Consider the following 22200-nt stretch of genomic DNA (forward strand, 5'->3'; position numbering starts at 1 on the left):
TAAAAGTGCTTTCCATGGGGTAAAAAATGCTTTGCCAGCATTCTTTCCCTAGGGTAAGAGGTAATATCCTGGAGTAGGGGGGGTTGTACTTTGAATAACATTTGTAAATGTTAAGTCTGTCTGGCTCATCCCACTTTTGATATTAATTGTTAAAATGGTAGCCTTCTGCTTTCTGGTGCTTTGTTCTTTATAATTGCTAAGGCTTTTTCTGTAAATCAAATATTAATTGTGCAAACTAGAGGTCTATAACAAGGCATGTGTTATCCATTTTGTTTAATGGTTTAGCTAAGAGGAAAAGCAGCTGCCTTCTGACTGAGACAGAGGTAGAGCCAAAACATACGTATACCATATTGGTCACATTTTATGACTAATAAAATGTTTCATTACAAGTTGTATATGTTTAGAGAAGTTTCACCTAAGTATGAAATGGAAACTTTTCACTCTGAAGAGTTCTGGAAACAAAAAATACTTTTTAGAATTGTGTATGTGTGTTGAGACTTTCAGACAAGTAAATCATGCCTAAATGCTTCATTGAATGACTTGTTAGGCAATTTATTGAAAAATTGGTTTCACAATAAATACTTGTTTTGAGTAAAGTTCTGTGTCAGTTCTATAGATAACTTAGTAAACACTGTCCAGGTGTAGATTTTTCATGTGAACTGCAGGCAGCAGTTTTCTGGATTTCTAATGCATTTCCTCCTCCCCCATCCTTTTCCTTATGTATTTTTGGCAGTTAGTACAAATGGGAGCCAGATGGCCAACCTTAAAGTTTTCAAAGTAGCTTTTTTGAGTCTTTAAAAAGTATGTAGCAATGAAATCTATTGGGAATATATTCAGATTTACATTTCTCTTTCATTTTCATTCCTTTTTTTTTTTTTTTGATAGCACTGTCAGCTAGAGTAATGTTTAGGATAAACAGTCAACCTATTTGGTTAAGTTTTCTTGTAAGTGCTGCCTTGTTTAGAAACCAGATGTCTGTAGTAAAGCTGCAAATTTAAGAGTGGCTATGGCCATTTGCTCTCTAAACTTTTTTCCAGTTTATAATCAGTTACCACTTTCTGAACTCATTAGGCGTTTATAAATATGTTTTTCGTTTAGCTCCTATGCAAATTAAACAATGTCATAGTTTGAACTTGGGGCTTGCTCTACAGTAATGATTTTGCTGTAAGTATATAACTGAAATGTAAAGGGAAGAGGCTTACTAATAATGGAAATTGGACTCTGAATTACATTGGTTGCTGTTCTGCTGGAACAATATGAACAAGAAAAGTTTTGAAGTGTCTGGGTTGTTAAGGTGTTTTCTGCTGCACTACATTACCAACTTTCAGTCGGAAGTACTGTGTGCAATAGAAAGGGTGGATTTGCTGAGGAAGGAACAAAAAAGTTGCAGTGTCAATACTATGTTACCATCCCTCACGGTTTCATGCATGTTTCAGAAGTAATGACAGCAGCTCTGCTTTATACTCACCTCTTTCCAGCTGCTTACCCCCCCGCCAAACATCCACGTTAAGATTTCATCTGGCTCTGGGGCATCCAAGTTTTTTCCAGTGCTTGAACGTAATCAAAGGATAAATGTTCTAAGGGAAAAGTATTAAGTATTGAAGCTGAAAACATGTTATACAATATTAAATATATTTGTTATATTCTTATGAGAATTTATTTTTTAAATACTGAAATCCTAGATTTCATAGCTATGTACATGGAATATCTTGGGAATAGCTTAGTTTTTTCCTTATACGTGAAAATTTTTAAAAATGAGGGAAAATTACTAGATAAATGAGACGTTGAAAATTTAGGAAGTCTTTGTACAAGAAAGCTCTTACTGTCTTTGATCCGCAAAGAGAGAGAAGAGGCTTTGTAACGTTAGAAGACTTTAGTAACAGCTTCTGCAGATGTCAAAAGTTTGTGTTCATCAGGGTCACAAGATTTCAGCTTACCACAAAAACGTTGTGTAATGTGTGTTATCCAAGCACTTACAAGAAACTCATGAATGCTTACTTATGAATACACTTGAAGAATGATATTGTTAAGTAATTACTTTGGCATGATGTCACCAAAGTTTACCTTATAGTATAGTTTTACTGTCACTTTAAACTGTCAGTGCCAAATAAAGTAGTAGTCCTGACACATATTTCGTCTGCTTGTCATCCCTTGTGCCAGGAGGAAAAAAAGTCGTAACAAATAATTTCAAATAAAAACTTGTTATCCGAACATGTAACAGGTGCCTGTGTCAGCTCAAGGAAGGGGATGGCACAAGTAGCTGCAAACAAGGAAGGATGGTGGTGTTTCTGTCTGCAAGTCATCTGAAAGGAAAAGTGTGGTTCATATGCATTGGCAATAGGGAAGGTAACCAGAGGTATTCACCCTGGCAAGCAGAGAGTGCTTTTGAGGCATTGTTAGTGCTTAGAAGTTTGATATATAGGTACCTGTTTCTTGGACTCCAGTTACAAGGATCTATGTACTTTGAAAGTGGTTTCTTTTCAGAAAACCTAAACAAGCTCTGTTGTTAAGTAATTGAGCTCCAGTTTTTGAAGAGGGCTTTGGTGATGTGTTTATGGTATGCTTTCTGATTTGTCAGGTGTGCCTTTTTTTTTTTTTAATCCATGATACCCCATTTTTATTGACTGACTTTCCCCACAAGATAATTTCACCTGAAATGTTAGGCATTTTAAATGGCTATTTACTAATTGTGTTGAAATCGAATCCTGGCTTAAATTTGAATGGTAGTAATTTCCCTACCACTGTTTGGCTGAAGATGTAAATGAATTATAAGACTTTTTTACTTCTAATAGAGAAAATCCAAGTCAGTCTAAGAGGGACACTTGCTGTCTGGATTCTGCTTTCAGAAAAACTTAACATTAGGGGAAATAGGTTGCATATAGAGTAAAATTTGTTCCCAGTGCTGCCTTCTATCAGGTTAGACAATGAAGAATAAAAGAGAGACATTGGATGGGTATGGATGGCAGAGGTAGGAAAAGTATGGGAGAGCAAGACAAAAATTAAGGTAACTATCCGAACTATATGTGTTGCTGATTCAATCTTCTTCAGCATTTGGGAAGGAATCTAGTATTTAGTAGCGTTTATATGTCAAGAGCAGGTTAAGCAAAAAATCAAGCTGAAAATATCCTAGAGGAACTGAGGAAAGATTTTGTTTTGCAGGCAGATGAGCGGGTTTTGTGACTTATTTGAACTGGCTGATGTTCAGCTCAGTCTATTTGTCTTGTACTTGAAGTGGCCTCATATATTCTGCCCTGCTCAGAGCTTTAGCATAACTGGTTCATTTCTGTTCTCAATTTTCTACTAACACTTCAAAAGGCAGATCAAAAAAGAAACCAAAGTTTTCCTTTAAAACTAATCATGCAGGTGCATACTGCAAAAGCTGTCATGAGCAGTTCTTAATCAATTCTCATAGGTGCTAGCACGTTAATTACCTTTTTACCATGTTGGTGTTTAGCACTTTTTACTTAATGCTTAGTAGCTTAGTACAAAAATGATAGGAGAGAGCTTTTCTGTACTTTTAACATTGCTTTGAAATGCTGTGATATGTTTTGCAGTGGTTGCTGATATAATTCTCAGTGTGAGGCACTTATGTCTCATTCCTGGTAAACCCTGCAAGGTGCTGAAGAACTGATTGACCTGAAAGGAGCCAGATTACCAGAGGGGGGTAGCCTTTCCTCTCTCTAAAACTGGTGGTTAAAAGTTACTTCTCCAGGATGCCTGTAAGAATTATGTGGAAGCAGGGACTGGCACTGCCTATATAAAGAGTCGTGATTGTGTGATGGGAGGCAGAACACTATGAATAAGAGGGAAGAAGAAGAAAAAAGGGATGGGGTGGGAAGGGGCCTTCTCTCTGGGGTGCATGGCTTAATAGGGCTATGAGGCAGCACTAGGGAGGGTGCAGTAAGATTGCTATCAAGATATTCCTTATGGAATAAACCAAAGCTGAGATTATTATTTTTTTTTTTAATTTTTGAATACTCAGGTTTGTTCTATATTTAGGCAAAGAAAGTGTATTTTTGCAGCTGCTTAAAGACCTTGGCTTTCATCTTGTATCATAGTCTCTAAAGGACAATATTGGCAAGCTCTGTCATTTCTGGGCTTTATTGTTTTTAAGCATTCTTGGGAGAAAGAAGTATGGATTATTGCTTAGCTTCTTCATGCCTGATGAACATTGGGAATCAATTATACACAATGCTCAAAAATTAGTGTCTTCTCTTGGACAGAAATGTGTCTGTGACTGAAAGAGATGGGGAAAAATTGGGAGAGCCTTTAAAGACTTCTGGGCATTTATACGCCTAGACACAATGCTGAATTATCTTTTGTATGGGATTTTTTAGCAAATCTATTGTATGAAGTGTGATTATACACTTTACAGTGTTGACCAGCTGCTCTGGATTGGAATGATTATAATAGAAAAGGTTTTATAGAGTAAAAGGTAGTTATTGAATGAGCCTGATAACATGTAGAAAATAATCTGCAAGCAGTGAAACATAGATTTACTGTTAGAGGGCAAAGGCGTGAAGTGATGCTAAAACTGAACTCAGTGTTTGTCTTTTTATTTTCTTCTTTTTTTAACCTGAAATATAAATGACTTGGGTATTCTGAATTGTTCTCTACATCATTTTCTTTTTCTAAAATACAGGCCTTTTCTGCTTGACTGTTTGTGTGGCCTGATTAATTTTACCTTCTAAAACTTCTTGTCTCTTCGATGGTACAGCTGCATGTTTTGACTGCTGCATGTATGTGTGATACGAAACTTCTCTGTAATTCCTGCATCCCCCTCTGCTTTTTGTTGAGATCTTGATACAGGGGTGTAAAAATATTTTTAAGGCAGTTTAATGTCTGTGCTTATGCTGGGGCTGCATTCATTCTGGGAACAGAAAGTTGGAGTACCCAAAATGAAGGGCACAATCTCCTAGTTTGTTCTTGAGCAATACACAGAAATTGGATTGAACGTGATACTACGGAAGAGTTGTGTAATATTATGCAAAGTATATTCCAATTCAGAATCCCTGAGGGATGGAGGAGGGTTTGGAGGTAGTGTTATATGCAAAGTAAATGGTCATCGTGTCTCACAGAGGAAACTTAGAACATTCCGAAAGATTCAGAATGACCAAAAAAGTACCAGATATGAAATAGTTATGCATAAACACCTCCAGTATTTTTATTAAAAGTTGCAACTATTTCCAAGGTTTGGTGAATTAGATTAAGTTTAGGTCACTGTTAGGGCCACCAGCTGCAAAATAGAAACAGCTGCAAAATGACCTAGTGAGTGTATGAACATCCTTCCATATGTTTCTGATTTATAATCAGAATTTTTTAAAGCTGAAGACATTACCCTTATTCCTTGCATTTCTGGAAAAGAAATAGACTTCTTGTGTCAGTTACTGTGTTATAAATGAATAAAGCACATTTTGAAAAAGATGCACAATAGTAACCAGAAATCAAACTACAGTTAACAAATACAAATGGTAACTGGAGTAATAGTGCTGTCTGCTATTTACCCCGACCCTTCTGTTGAACATATGTTCTCTTGAACTTTCTCTATATATCATCAGTTATACCCCGAATCAAAAGCCAACCTACCTCAATTTATAAAATTTGCTTACAGTTCCTTCCTGAATTGACATTACTTCTTTATAATGATATCATCGTTTGTTGAGAGCCATTACTATGTCTACAGGGACACTAGAGTCGGGGGTCCAAGACTTATTTGCCTTATATGTATTTTACTTCTATGTTCCTGTTATCTGTTCCTTACGTTATTCATAGCATCTACTTCACTCTCTGTATTTATGGCTAATCTTCATATTTATCTATTTTTTCCTTGTGTTGTGCTTTATAATAGGTGAATGTTGATCCCTCCCTTCCCCCACCCCGTAGATGATGAATTTATGCCATTAATTATGAATTAAGGTATTATTTATTTTCCTTTTAAATTAATTAGGTGGTTAGAAATGTAAATTTTCCACAAAATAGTTTAAAACATGATATGATAAATGTGTATATTTGTGGGGTTCTGTAACTTCAAACAACGTATACACAATTTGGTTTATAGGTGAAAAGTTCATGCTCTTGCAGTAGTATTGGAAAATAATTGCGAAATCTCTTTTTGGTGTATACGTTTTTTGTTAAAAAAAAATAGTATGGTCTTTCCTTTCTTCAGATAGGAAATGCCTATGTTTATTGCTTGCAATGATCAAGTTGAGAAACAAAGAAGGAAATTGATTCTTATTGTAACAGTGGAATGTGAATATGTTAAAAGAAGTTAGAAAACTTGAAATGTAAACCATCTGTTTTCTGTAAAGGAGTTTCTTTCCTAATCTATGTAACTTTTATTATCGGAATATTGAAGTAAATATCTCAAAAAGTAAGCCTTATAAGTAATAAATACCAACAAGAATAAAAAATTAAAAAAGCAAAATATATTCCCACTGTTTTGATGCTAAAAAAGAAATGTAGATGGACAGATTAAAAGAAGAAATGTAGACAGTTGGATTAAACTATTGTTATTTCTCTTTATTTTGATTTTTTTTTTTTTTTTACAGTAACCTCTTATGGTATAGCTTTTTTGGAAAAAAAAAAAAATCTGTCATTTTTATTGTAGTTTTGAGAGCTTTAATTTTGTGGATTAAAGTTTAGTCATAACCAAATGTTTTCCAGAAATCTGTGAGGCTCTTCCACGATAGGTTTACATGGGTATCAAAATATTCTACAGTGCTCTAATCCAATCTTGCTAATTATTATACACTCTGGGTGATGCTGATAATAATTAGCTTACAGTTCAAGAAGGTTCCGTCCTTGTTTATCTTTAGATAAGACTTGGAAAACGTGTTTTTTCAGAATAATTTGTCCAAAGCTGAAAGTAGAACTGAAATTTCATTTTTCTCAGTTGCTGTGTTGTGTTTGTCAGTATTTTAGATAGAATCAGGAGTGCATTTTTGAAGTGAATCTCCTGATAACCCCAACTTACTGCACCTTGATTCACATCACAGCGCTCTCTGAAGTATGTGGACTATTCTTTTTGGATGTAACAAACCAAAAGATGTATGTCTTCAGGGGTGCACCTGATGTGCTGCAGCTGCTAATGGATTTTAATTAGTGGCTAGGGCTAGTCTGAAGTAAAGCTCCTCTTCCTCAAAAAACAGAGAATGAGTCTCATGGCCTCATCATAAGTATTTTGCTCTACTGATCCACCCTAGTGCTTCATCTTAAATCAGGTTTTGTTTCTGTATTTAATGACTATGCTGTATATAAACTAATTAAGCTGTTTGCTTGTTAGGTTTTGCTTTTGCTGATAAAATAAGAAGCGCTTTAATATGTGTTTTTAGTTCTTAGTTTATGAATCTATTCCCTACTTAAAAAGACTAAATAATATTCTGAAAATAAATACCAGAGCAAACATGAGGCAAATATGTGTTGGTACCAAAATCTGCGTAGTTATATATTGGTATAATTTGGTTTATATAGAGCTCCACACTTACATGGCTAGGCTGCTTTGTGTACCTGAATCAATATGGATGTCTGTCTGCTACAGAACACTGCAACAAGGAGCATTGTAGACATGCTGTTCCCAAATTTAATGAGCTAGAATATGCCTTGGCATATAACCACAGCTGGTAGCGCTTTAAAAAAAAAAAGTTTAAAATTCAGCTACATCAAGGAAATAAGCATTTACTAGTCATGAAGAGCAACATGTTACCATAGCCCAGGATTGTGAGAACGTAGAACTGGGTGTGGAATTCAAAATAAAGGTTAGCGTGCAGTATCCTGTCTCCATCAATGGCCATAAGCAGATGCTTTGGGAAGACTGAGAACAGGACAAGCGTGTATGAATCTTGTCTCATCCTGTCTCTTCCATTCTCCAGCTATTTTGAGCTCAGCACTTTTGCACCTACTGTGCTTTGTCTGTTTAACAACCTATTATGGATCTCTTCCAAGAAATACAATTACTTATCCAGTCTTCCCTTGAAACCACGTATAAAATTGCTGCTGCAGCCACTGTGTTCTCAGGCACATGGTTTAATGGGGTGACTACTCATTGCTTACAAACTTTTGTTTGTCTAGTTTTTACCTGGTACATACTAGCTTCATTTGATGGCACCTTGTTCTTCTACTGGAGCAGTTGATCCCTGGACCCATGCTGTCTATGCAACTTATAATTTTGTGGGTATCTCCTCTATCTCCCCTTAGTAATCTCTTTTCTGAACTGGTGAGTTCTAGCCTACTCCATGTTGCTTATGTAGAACCCACTCCTTACCTTTGACCATATTACCTTTCTCTGATCCTTTTCTAATTATGCCATATGTAGACAATATAGCTACCCGAAGGGCTCGGAAATCAATAGTGTGTTGAATGTCTGGGTGAGGCCCGGATTTATAGTGGCATCGTGACGTCTCTTGTTTTCTTCTCTCCCTAGTTGCTCTCTACATTTGATTTTCCTTTTTACTGATACTGGATACTAAGCCAGTGCTTTCATTGAACCGTCTGTTAGTACTTCCAAGTCTTGCTCCTGAGTGGTGGTGGTGAGGTCATGCTCCGTTAGTTCTTATGTGAAGTTAATATCATGTTTTCCGTGGATATCACTTTTCATTTAACAATGTTGAATTTCATTGGCTATTTTAGCACGCTGATGTCCTTTTGCAGTCATTCTTCATTGGTGCTTAGCAATCTTTGTTGTCATCTCACTTCTGAGCCTGATTTGTCTATCTTTGCTAGCATATTGAATTGAATAAATTTCCAGCAAAGGCCCTTTGCAAAACTCCCACCAGTGGTCTCCCTCCACAGCAAGAACTGATCACTTACTCTTGTGCTGTTTCTTATATTTTATTTGATTTTGTCTGTGCTGTCACCTCTTAATCTGTGGCAGCTTAGTTTCCTTAAAAACCTCTCTGAAAATTTTGTAAGCTGTTTGGACCAGGATCTCCCTTTTCTGCATCCTTCATGAGTCCTTCAGAAAACTCCAAGAGATTTGCAAGGTGAAAACATCATGGCTTTCACAGAAGCCATGTCCAGTCTTAGCAGAACAAATGCTATTTATCAGGTATCCATTAATTCTGTACTTTATTATAACTTCTTATTTCTCTAATACAGACATAAAACTAACAAGTCTTTAGTTCCCTGACCACCCTAAAATATTTTAAATAGCATTGTATTTGCCACAGATAAGATGTGATAATATTAATTGAATGAAAAGTGAGTTATGATGGTTCTGCTTGTAATACAATTCTCATGTTCCATCTGAGTTTAATGTATTAAGACAGCTCTAAAGTTTTCAATAATCAGTTTGATTTATATTTAAACTTTAAGAAATGTATATAACTAGTTGCTACAAAGTCAGTATCTTTGATTCTACTTTAAAGCTAAGTTTGCTTCATAAATGTTCTTAAAAAGCAGAAAGTTTGTGATAAAAGATATATTACTCATACTATATTTGAATAGTGTTCTTTCTTAAAGCTGAGCAAGTCTTTCAAAAAAGCTTATATTAATTTAGAGTTGCATTTTGTGCACTACTCGCTTAAAATCTGAAATAGATGAAAAGTGCTAAAAGTTCCCAAAGGTTAATATACTACATTTTATATTAATAAAGCTATAAAGTTATAGATACTTATCTTTAAATTTATGTGTATATAATGTACATACATTTTTTATAACAGTATTTAAATAAAGTAATGAATACATACATATATTCCTCCTTCATGAAGCCAGAGGTACTTGAGTTTGATAAATGTTAGTAAAGCTTTTTTTTTTAAAAAAAAAAGGAAGATAAATACTGCTGTGCTGTAAATTTGTGGGACAACCACAAAATATTTTGCTATTATTGTATCAGAAAGTAGATAAGAACAAGGGGAAGGAGAGAAAGAATAGATTTCTTGGGTTAGTTGGCCTAAGACCCACAACTTAATAATGATATAATAAATTTTGTATCCCCAAGTTTTTACAACCAGTTGTTCTTAAAGACTATGTTCTTAAAGGTTATATTCATGCGCTTATGAGGCATTTCTTTTTATTAAAATAGTATCATGAAGTATTTAAAATTTGTTAATAATTTAGTAGTTGTGTCAGAAACCAAAATATACTAATATGGGCTTCAAAAAAAACCCTGAAATTGTAAGGGGAAAAAAGCCAAACCTGCCTGAAACTTTTTAGAAATTCTAGTACAAATTTGCTTGCATAATTTTATATAGCCTTTTTATTTTTCCACAGTTAAAGTATAATGTAAAATTGGTAGTATGATGTATGGATCTATTTCTTGCATTCGTTCATTTTCCTTGTTGATTCTTTCTCACTGCTAGCAAAGATTTATCAGGAAAAAAGTGCTGAAAAATAAAGAATTTAATAAAACAAAAGCAGTAAAGTGCCCTATAATATTACCTTACCCTGTAGTTATTTGGGTCTATCGCTAGGCATAAGACATAATAAAAAACGTTGCGTAGCTCGTTGCGTAGCTCAAATAGTATATGGCACTTTTCTTTAGGTTGCTTAAAGCAATTTTTGTTCGACTTTGAAGCAGAATATGGCTAATTGGTATTAGCTATGCAGAGGGATAGTCTAAATTAATAACTTAAAAAAAACTGGAATGCTACTATTTGTACCTGTTCTACCTGCTGAGCAATTCAAATAAAAAGATTACATTACATTTTTAGGTACCTTCTAAAGCACGGGTAAAATGTAGATACTAATGGTTCAGTTTTATTAATGCACATCCCTTTCCCTGGATCTTAAGACCTTTGATGAAAGGTTGTTTCTAGCCTATATTAGTAATCAACTAAAATCTCGTTTGAAGGAGTTGTGATAGTTGAGGTACAAGCTGAGAAGTAAATATTATAAGACAGCTTGGCAGGACACTGCAAACGTAATATAAGGGAGATTTGAAACTCAAAGTTTGTGATTTTTCCTGTCCAATTAGAAACTGGAAGAAGAAACATCTGCATTTCTAGAAGATGTGGAGGAACCTTGTGGAAGTATTTTTGTGTTCTTACCCTCCTATTCTTTTCTCTAGGGTGTCAATTATCTACTGCTGTCAGTAGTAGGATATACAGCTGGACGGATTTTTTGCCTTATCCACTTGTTCCTATTGAGCATGACACTGATTGTATTTTAGTCATTTTGCGAGTTGGATCCCTTTAGAACATAGAAGCTTTTTCAGGTCAATATTCTTCAGCTTAGGCTGTCCACCCAAGGATGGATGGGCATCATCAACCCAGGTTATATATCAGACTGCTATCTAATGCGTATCCAAATGGATATGAATACCCCACAACTAAGGAAAAGTTTCCATGTATATTCATTAACAATCATTACTTCACTAAAAGTAAGGATGGAAGTAGTTGTCTTCTGCTCCATGATCATCTTCAGTTTCTTGATCATGAGTTTCATTATTGTCTTCTGCTTCATCATATTCTTCTTGTGTTAAAAATCGTCGAAACACTGATATTCTTAGCTGAGTTGACTTGTTGACATTAACATTTTGTTCACCGTAATAAATGGTTCGAATGTGAGGGAAGCAAAAGAATGCATATGTGCTTATTGGAATCGTAAGCTTATTCTTGTCCACCCGTAAATAGGTTAATTGGTTAGTGTTCATTGGATCAATAGATGGACACATCAAAGTAACATTTATGGCTGTAAGAGACAGAAAAATATTAATTAAAATACAGAAAATAGTTATATTTAAGACATTATGAAAGTGAAACTTATGTTTTAAATTTCAAAACAGAAAATATTTTTGCAATTCACAGTATTAATATAATCCTTCCCTGTGTTTTAAATTGGTTTTGTAAATGACACTGATAACAATTTTGGGGTTTACAACGTATAAGGTTGTGGGGTAAAGAAAAAAATAAATGTGACCACCACTACAATTTGTAATTACTATTTTATATGAATGGAATATTTTCAGAATTCCTTTCCTCTGTATGTTGTTATGAATTGCCTAATGAGAAGCAATTTTCAAAAAAGTTTTAGCTTATTATATGAAAAACAGGTTAATAACTTTCATGAAAAAATTGCAAATTAGGGGTAAGGGGCAAAAATAAAATCTCTTCTAATTTCACCAGTTTGGTCTCAACTAACTGAGGATGTGTTTACACTGCATCTTAAAGAAGATGGGATGATATTCTTCTTGCTCTGTAAGCTGATCAAAAGCTACATAGCTGCATTTGCTCCTGGGAAGTACAGTGCATATGAATTCTAGGTCAGTGCCACATTAACTGTTGAGTTCAGAACACTGAGAGGTCAAGCTCACCACTCGGCAGAGGACATGAGAGTACCTCTTGAACAACATGCAAATTTAGACGACTGCTCAGTTGACGCTTTTATACATGTCAACTGAGAAGCTGTAATGTGGCAGGTCCTCCAAAACCAAGGATGCAACAAAAGAGATGTTTTTGATTTGGGCTAAAAGTTCTTAATTCTGGATGGAAGATATGCCAAACTCACCCCCTCCCACAAGCAATGCCAAAATCCACTAAGTTTTTTGCTTTTAAAGAATTACAACCATCAACATACTTTCAATGTCGTTGTCTTCAATATACAAATGCTGCAAGCTTCTTGGTATATAGAAAACTTGTTTCAATTTGTTATGTCCAAGATTAAGTTCTAGAAGGTTAGGTAGATTGAAGGTGTTACTTGGAATGTTCTGCAGGTTATTGTGGGACATTCTTAGGGCAATGATTTTTGGAAGTCTTTTGAAATAGTTTTCTGGAATATATGAAATTGAGTTATTTTCAAGAGATAGATACATAAGTGACGATGGTAGATCAGGAGGCATAGTCTGTAATTTGTTGTTGCACAAGTTGAGCTGCATTAAATTTTTAATGTTTGAAAAGGGTTTTCCTTTGAGTACTGAGTCGTCAAGAAAATTATTGCAAAGGTCAAGCATGGTTATGTTAGGCAATCCTTCCAATGCATTTCCAGATAACTGGGAAATCTTATTGAAACCAAGGAGGAGTCTCTCTAGAGAGCTGGGGAGTGGGAATGGGAATTCTTCTAATTCATTGTGTTGTAAATGAAGTTGCACTAAGTTTGAGAGTTTGGCAAAAACACCATGGTCAATCATATGAAATTTAATTTTGTTGTGACTGAGGTTAATTTCTCTTAAGAAGGTAACATTAGTGAATGGTCCTGCAGGCACAGCTTCAATATCATTGTTTTGCAGATAAAGTTGTTGGACATGACTAGGGATATTTGGTATTGTCTTAAGTTTACGATGATCGCAGTACATTGATAACAGAAAAGCTGGTGGACAAAAGCATTCTCTGGCGCATTCAACTGGAAAAGGAAAGCGAGGAACTTCAGCTTGTGTATTGAGATTAAAATAATATGGATGTTGGTGATTTGGTTCCTCATCATATTCATCCTCAAAATCATAGTCTTCATATTGACAAAAAACCATAGTAGCCCAGAGGAGGTGAATGATTGATAGCTGGCTCAGAATCCCCATACTGAAATTTATACCTTGTATCCTGTTTATGAGAAAGAAAAATAAGTTTATTAGATAGACATAAAGTAAATCGCGTAAGTTTCAGTTTTAAGTAGAAGCAATATAAAATGAAGTAAGTAGAATAATTGATATTTTTTTTGGCAACGTCAGTGACATTATTAGCAAAAACAAGTTATAATCTGTGTCTTCCAAGAAAACAGCCATAGACAAATACACTGTCCTCGAAGTAAACGTAAGTTTTCTTGTCTGACTTCAGACAAGGAACAGCTTTCTACCTGTGCTGTGCCTGTTATGGAAGGATACCATAACAGTTGGGAGTAGAAAAAAATCCCAGTCTTCATTCCTTTCCCACTTTAATTTATTACAGAGAAGTTGCGAAAAGACTTTTTATATGAAGTGGTATAGTCTGGAGTTTGTCTTGGACATCTGAGGTGTTGCGTTCTTTCCAGCGTAATGGGTTAAGCGTTAGCCTTACAAGTCAGTTTTAAATGAGCGCAGATGGCATTCCCGAGCAACGTTTCTTCCTCAGACATTTGGAAAAACGTAGATAGCCTTATTAAACTCTGTCAAGATGAAAACTTCTTTTGCAAATGTGTTGGTTATTCTCACTATGAACTTGCACTGCACAAATGGTGTGTGGTCAATATCATAGAATCATAGAAGTGTTGTTTAGAAGGGACTTTTGGCAATCATACAGTCTAGCCTTGTGCTCCAAATGTTTCCATCTCTAACAGCAGATTAGATCAGTCTAGACTTTGTCTGGGTGATCCTTGAAAATCTTCGAGTGGAATTCCAGCACCCCTCTAAATAATACAAGTTAGTGTTGTGCTACACTCCTTGTGGAGATATTTGCTAGTCTTACTAAGTGTCCAAGCCATGGCTTGTGTCTGTTGTCCTTGTTTTTAAACAATGTTAGTTTTTTTAAAAATATATACTCTCAATTAAAGTGAGGTAATTGCAGGATTGTTTCTATAAATAGAACAGTGAAATAGATTACTTTGAAATATTGTATTTTATGTAAAACAAATTTACATGGCATTAGTGATTGTTCTGTGGCATTTTATGTTGGTGTTCTATTATTTTCTGCAAAACATGGCTGACAGTGCAATGCATTAATGATGATAAAAACTTAATTTTTCTGTTCCCATAATTTAATTAAATCAAATACAATCAACCATTGTGTATTGCACATCATGTAAAATCTTCATTGATAAGAAGTTTTCTTTATAGTCTTCCTAGGCTTCTGTAATAATATGTTCTTTATAGGCATGAACTAATTTACCTTAAAAGTACCCTTCTGAGGTGAAATACTGATGCTGTGAAAAACAAATAATTTTGCATGTTGAATTTCTGATGCTCAAAGCCAGACTAACATTTTAAAGCACTTTATGCAGTCAGAGGAACCCTGTTATTTGGCAGAATTAGAGTTGTGAATAATCATGTCAAGCTGTTCAACTTAAACAGCAGATGAGTCAAAATGTAACATTGCAGGTCAAAGCAAATAAATCATGGAAAATTTTAAGAGACTTTGCTCAGTATAATGTGGGAACCCTGAGGCGGAGGAAAGCAAATATTCTCAGATTTTTTTATAATGACATTCATGTTTCTTAATCAGGGGCCTCTCTTGTTTTTTTTCTTGATGCTCTCAATATTTTTTTATGAAACAATTGGTAACAAAGGAGATGAAACCTACAAATGTTAATTTCCTATGCTTCATAGTGATGATATTTCCTAATGCGTAATGTATTCTATGAATTGAATAAGAGAGGGAGAATCCTAAGGAAAAAAGTAGTAACAGTCATGAAATTTAATACCTCCTGTAATCTTCCTGTGTTGCACACAGCCTGTGTGTGACAATGCCTAGGTGAAATTATTTGTGGTATTGTGTAGTTTGCATTCTTAACTTTGTATTTGAATGCTCCTTTAATCAAGTTTCATAATTGATTAAAATCTTAAAACCAGGTTTGGATGGAGTCAGTTGTTTGGAACCTCACTGTAGGTAGGTCCTCAGCAAAGCCGGGGTCTCCATATCCCCACAGCATCATCAGATGTCTGAGCTAGTCTAAGTAAATGGCAGAAATATGTTCTTGGTTTCCTTTTGATTCCTGTTACCCCCTCTCCGTTTCAGTCCGGAACTTTTGTTTCACCTTCTGGTTCTATTCTCTCAGCACTTCTGCTAGGTGTCACAGAAATTCCAGTTAATAAAGATGGTTCTCAGTGCCACAATAGTCCTTAGAAACCAGGAGGAACAACTCAGGAAAGTCCTGCTAAGTTTGAGGAAAAAGCTTACTTAGGCCTTCATCCCATTGATCCACTTGCCATGCAGACAAAGTGAAGAGAAGGATCATCACTTCAGATGGAATGATAAGTAATAGGTACCAGTGTCTCACTGATTTTATGGAGAGAGCGGAGCTGGTATTCAGGGGGAAATTTTTTATAGCTTGGCTGTAGCTGAGTGCATTTTTGGTAGAATAGTAACTGTCCTGCCAGTCTTACAGGTCATGTCTCAAAGCACTGAGGTACTAACAATTGTGCATGAAAAAAAAAAAAATCTAAGAACTTAACTAGCTTTAAAGCAAAGAATCATGTCAGGTGAAAGCTGATGATGCGGGAAGCACATCAGATGCAGATACGATAAACTGCATACTTTACAAAGTTGAAAGAAAATAGAACAGTTTAAAAGCATGATTCTCTACCTTCTGTAATAAATTCAAAGCTTAGTAACTGTATTTGTAAACAGTTTACTAGCTGAAAGCTAAAAAATATATAACATGCATGAATCACTCTTAACTGCAAAAAGTAACACAATCGGATCATTTTATTCCTGTTTACCAAGAAAACTTACTCTTTGGAAGTCTGTGAAGCTCAAGTTGTAGAGGGCAGCAAGTTATTGTGCTGGTGAAATCATCTGAGAAATAGCCTAACACAGCTGAAGGAACAAAAGATCTCTCTAAGCCATATTTTGTGGTGAGGAGCCTTGTGGGAAGGCAAAGCAAAATAACAGCCTTAGCCCCTCTTCTGATTTGACAGTAAAAAAAAAAAAAAAAAAGTTTTGTGCCACATCATCAGTTACTGTGGATGCTGTGTCATAAGTCTGTGAAGCAATTTCTTCTTTTGTCAAAAAATCACTTCAAAATTATTTGCAAGACTCTTTCAGTGTTACCAGTTCCCATTAAAAAGAATAGAGAGAGTAAGACTTCAAAAAAATATTTCAGAGGTCATTAGTTCATAGTGTGGTTTCAACTACAATGATTCATTTACTCAAAGGATTTGTCCTCTGGAGGATGAAGTTAAGAAACAGTAACAAATTAACCTTATCAACGTTGAGGGAAAGCATGTGGCTTTATGAAAAGCTCTTATGAACATCTTCCATTTTATATTTTTTTCCCTCCACTATCTATATTTCCTGTTTCCTTCCTGTGAAGTAATTGTGCTATACAGTGCTGCTGGTGTGGTGGTGTACTTCTCAGTGTTGTTTTAAGGTTCTAGTTCAGGATTCACAGAAAGTTTCCAACATGTTTTTGCTAAGTTGTATAGAAAGAGTATAAATCTTCCTATGAAAGAGGCAAGTATGACATGAGATAGAAACCACTTTACTGAAGAAAAATATTTTTCATAGCTTTTAAGAGGGAGAAAAAGGCATGGTTATCTGCTTTTGCTGCTATATGGTACTTTAATAACTGTGATATATGCAAAAAATGGAGAAAAAGGACAATTTTTTTTTGTTCTGGGTTAATTGTATGATTTATCAAAAGCATTTAATTAGGCTTTTGGTTTGGTAAAAGAGTTACATTATTTCAAAACCTATTCACAAGGAAGAATCTGGTTCTTAAAAAAGCCTAAGTGCCTTAGAGGTATCATATTTGAGAAAATAATGCAATATTAAATTTTACTTTTTTTTTTTTTTGGCTTTGATCTTTCTGAAGCTGATGATTTTCTTGACCTTTTCAAGTTTCCTCTGTAACATTGAGGACAAGAACATTGTTTAAGAAGATAAATCGTGCATGATTATAACATTTGGGATATAAAGAAAGGCACCAGAAATCATGACCAAAGTAGTATTGTAGGAAATGACAATACTGGAACTAAAATAAAGCAGTGATGTATTTATGTAAAGAATAGGGAGTACAAGGGAGAGGTTGAAAGAAACTACATAGTCCTTTATTAACAATACTGTAAATAGTTGAATACCTACATTGTGCCACTAAACCCAAATAATACTAAGCAGCAAAAGCAATTGATTTTTAAAATAACTAGAATACATTCATAATGATGGATGAAAAAAAACCCACCAAGTTTGTTATGCCAGTTAGTAAAATGTTCTTTGCTGCTACAAAGTTCTGGGTTTTTTTTAAGCACAAGACAAAGAACATAGTACAAATTTTTGGAAGCTCCATTATACTAATAGTTTTAATTTGTGCATATGTTTTATTTAGAACTGTTTTATCTAAAGATAAAAATTGGACCAAATTAGAATTTTAATTTCATACCTGATATTTTTCTGTTGTTTTCTATTGATTGTGTCCCAAATCCTCTTAAGCTTAAGATCTCATGATGCATTTAGAAATCCATGGTGGCAGAGCAAAAGAGTCTGTCCTTCTAAAAAATTGTAGCAAAGCTCTTTATTTAAGGCATCTTTAGCTGCAGAATATGATGCAGATCTAGCCATGGCATATATTAAAACTCAGTTCCCTTTTTGTTGCACGAGCTATCTTGGATACCAACAAGTCTATACTTTGTGATCTTGGTCAAGTTGTGTGGTTTCATCTTCTCTTAGTGTTGGTTTGAGGTAGGGTAGGAATTTCCTTGCAAGGAGGATGATGAGAGAATTAAATTTAACATCATTCATGTAAGACTTCTTGTTTCAAAGGCTGTAACAAATCTATTAATGTTTTTCAATGTGTTTTGGTTTTCAGTTTTAAAAAACCTGTGTTTCATAAGGACTTATTTTTACTGTTGAATTTGTAAATTTCTCTTCATTTTATTTATGCAGTCTTGATGCAAAGTGAGATGTATATCAAGCTAGAGGTCAGGGTTTGCTTGAAGCTGATTTATTTTCTTAAGCCAAAATTTGAAATTTTATCATCTTCATCAACTGCATTTAACTTCTGAGACTTGTTAGCTTTTTTAGCTTTGGTTCTGAACTGAAGGCTTAAGAAAAGAGACTGTTCTAATAATTTATGATTTTAGGTTTGTTTAGCTGGTTGAGTAAACTTAAAAAATTTGAAATTTATGAATTTTAGCCAAAATGTTAATAAAATAATTAGAGAAGATAACCAGTGGCACTGGGGTGAAGGGGATTGGCCCTGTGTAAGAAGGAATAAATTATACTGCCCAGACTTTCCCCTATATTTACTATTTTACTATAAAAGATTCTTGGGTTCCTTTGTGTTCCCCCCCTTCCCCCCGGTAAAAAAAAAAACTAAACCAACCAATTTATAATGGTCCATATGAAGCCTAGAGAAAGGGGGGAAAAAAAAGTGCAGATTGTTCATAGAGGATTAAAGGAAATCAAATGAAGCTGAGCTGTTTAAGCAAGAACTGTAATTTGGTTCCCCATAAAGCATGTGGCTTTCAGAAGTAAGAAACACCCTTAGGCTTATATCATCTAGACTGTCTGCACTTCAGAGTCAGATTGTAGGCACAGAAAATGCAGATATAAAACTCTTTTCATCCTAATTTCTAGGTCTTAACTGGAAGTCCACAAACACTGTTAGCAGACCACCTGCACGACTCTTGTATGTGATCTGCAAAGGCACTCCTTATTCGTGCTTACCGTCAACAAAAGTAACTGATTATCAAGACTGCAGTGGTTGCTGGCTTTATTTATCCCATGCCAGAACTAACCTGAAAATTCAGACAATGAAGTGTAGAGCTCTCAGCAAATCAAGATACTGAATTGCTTGATCTTGCAGAGCTTCCAGCTAAGCAAGACCCCTGAGCGCTATGTTAATAAGAGCTCTCACAGACTTCTTGTTATTCTGCTCTCCAGTGGAAAGTCATTCTAGGAGCGTGTCCCTGTGCGAATATGTGTTTTTCAAGGTTGTGGAAAAGGGGCTATCAAATCATATCAACAATCCTGCAGAACTGAGAGAAGACCCAATCTGTTTAAAAAAGGAGAAGAGATTGCCCTGTGTGGTGCTTACTGTGTCCCCTGACCTGAACCTTGTTGTGTGGTCTCTACTTATTTTCCATTTAGTAGGTGGTAATACAAGGTCAAAACTCTGGCAACCCTTGTCTTATGCAGCCAGTTTTATGTGTTGCTTTGTTTTGCTAGGAGCTACTAGGAAGAACGTGTTGAGCAACTGAAAACAGTTGAGTTTACAAAAACTGTATTTGAAAAATAATCCCTCAGATTTGCTAGACTGTAGATTCTGTGTGTAGTGATCAAATGGTACTCTGAACTTTTACGTTGACTCTTCTAATCAAAGGCAGGTTGTGGTTGCTGGTTGACTTTTATCAGTCTGTTATAACTTCAGTGTGCATGCTACAACCATGAATTTAAAGAGGAAATTAAATATGTTTTTGTGTAGGTTTTATGGCTGCATTTCAAGAATGTGCTTTTTAGGTGACCATGCAGTCCTAAAAGAATGAAAAAAAAAAATATAATATTGTCCTATATTTTTACTAGAAAATAGTATAATTTAGTGGGTATCCTAAGCACTGTGATGGGTTCATTGGGTACTTATTATTGTTCTGAAGTATAAACATGTCTTTTCCTCTCATTCATGCTGTGGGACATGGAGGATTTTTTTCTCTGTGTCTTCTCCATTTCCTCCCCTTATGTGGATTTGCTGATTCTGAGTTGAAGAAATCTTGTTCTTCCTTTTTCATTAGCATTCCTTTACTTATTGAAACTGTGGATTTTTTTTTCTCACATTCTAATTTTTCTGTATTTCTGTATTTTTTTTTCTTATTTGGTATTTTTAAACTGTATACTTTTTGGGGTTTGTTTTTTTTTTTTATTTTTTTTATTCTTCAAAAATCCCACATCTTTGAAGTTAACAAATACAATTACATTTGGATCTCAAAGACCAATCCTGGTATAGAACAAATGACTGTGAAAGAGCAAGAGCTTATTGGCCTTGTAACATGGGAATTAATATAATCCCATAGACAATTGTGGGAGTACCTTCTGCTACTAAACAGTAACAGACTGAATTTTTAGAGCAGAACTCGCTAGAAGCATGTATGCATCTAGAAGCAATACATGAGGAAGCCCTGGTCTCGTTAGATGGTTGGTTGAACATGTCCAATGACCGATTTATTTTGCAATTCTTCTTGCTTCATAAGCAAAAGCTACGTATCAAGCCTCCTGGCATGTTCAAATTTGTAATACTGAAGCTGTTTGAATGGAAGGGTGGGTGTGATATGGTATTGCTATCAATATCAATTTACGGTAATGGATAATTGACTTTGAAAGACTAATAGAAGAGGAGGGTTGTAACTTTTTTCTGAATTTATTGCTATGTTAGAAACTTTAAAAGTTTGTAATACTATATTGGGGGCCATACTTCACTTGATATATGGATTTTACTTTCTACAGCAGAGGCATTTAAATAGTCCTCATTGTTTCTACTGCCACAATAACAAGTAATCATAAACAATTGATACTGGCATAATAAAATGAGTTTAAAATTCACATAAGCAATAATATCTGTACCAAATTGTGTCTGGTTACTCTAAAATACCCTGGACTATTGTATGAAATTATAAATCTCTTCTGAGGAGAGTCACTGTCGACACTTAGATTTTTAGTAATTGAATTGTTTGTTTTGCTTTATCCTTTGTATTTTTATACAGCCTACTTTGGTTGTTCCAAGGTAGATGACTTTGGGCTATATTTTCTTCCCAGATGGAGTTGTGGGATATTGCCTGCTTAATTGGAGATTGTATATCTGTGATTACACGGATATAAAATCGGAGTGTCTGGTCTTTTTTGCAACCACTGTTTACTGGTGCAGGTATATTCATTTTCTTGAAGCTACATTACCAATTGGACCTCAAACTTTAGCACAGCCTTTATTTTGCTTGATTTGTGTCCTGTATAAAATTATATAGATCATCATCATATATGATAGGTGTCTTGCCCTCATTAATAAACAAAAGTAAACTTAAAGAACATACAGTGTTTCATAATGGAGGCAAGTGAGAAAGGTAATATAGCTAAACGTAGAGTGCAGAGATCCTTGAGCAGTACCAGTCCAAGTTGGTAAGTCCTGATAGAGTAGTACCCTTTGTGCTTGTCCTTATTGCTTCTGTAATAGTTTATTCAGTGTTATTTATTTGTGATAGCGTAAAATGACATTCCTTTTATAATTACAATTTAAAAAATATATTAGTATATCTGTCAATTCTTTAGCAGTTTAAGCGTGACCTTCATGTTTTAAAAAAAAAAAAAAAAAATCAGCAAAATCCGAGGACTGTCAACTTAATATGTGAAGTTGACTAGAAACTTGCTGCTCGCTGGGAGAGCATTCTTAGCATCCACTTTAACTGTCTAACTTCATTCCTTGAGTCTATTCCACAGCAAGCACTTCTACTCATTTATTTCAAACAGAACTGCTAAGTTTCAATGCCCTAAGCTGATAGATGCCTAGAAGAGATAATGCCAATTCTACCCTATGTTAATAATTCATGTCAATACCTTATTCATTAGCTTATTTTTTTCATTCATAGCTATGGACTTCATGCATTTTTGTTAAAAGAACTAGAACTCAGCCTGCAACTTCAGATTGTTCCAATGTTTGTATCCA

The 22200-nt window shown here is 34.9% G+C and overlaps 2 protein-coding genes across 3 annotated transcripts in view; one reads left to right on the forward strand and one right to left on the reverse strand.

The window, feature by feature from the left end:
- The window catches only part of CENPP (centromere protein P), a gene marked incomplete at its 5' end in the record, with an annotated part of 147597 nt that overhangs the window by 25750 nt on the left and 99647 nt on the right, over positions 1–22200 (forward strand). The window lies entirely within an intron of this gene.
- OMD (osteomodulin) lies at positions 11309–13444 on the reverse strand (the record flags this gene model as incomplete). Its single annotated transcript, XM_082487985.1, has 2 exons — positions 11309–11625; positions 12511–13444. 2 exons carry the CDS (start codon positions 13442–13444, stop codon positions 11309–11311), a joined length of 1251 nt encoding a protein of 416 aa, XP_082344111.1.

The sequence above is a fragment of the Vanellus vanellus genome, assembly GCF_965231255.1.
Source record: "Vanellus vanellus genome assembly, chromosome: 9".
NCBI lineage: Eukaryota > Metazoa > Chordata > Aves > Charadriiformes > Charadriidae > Vanellus > Vanellus vanellus.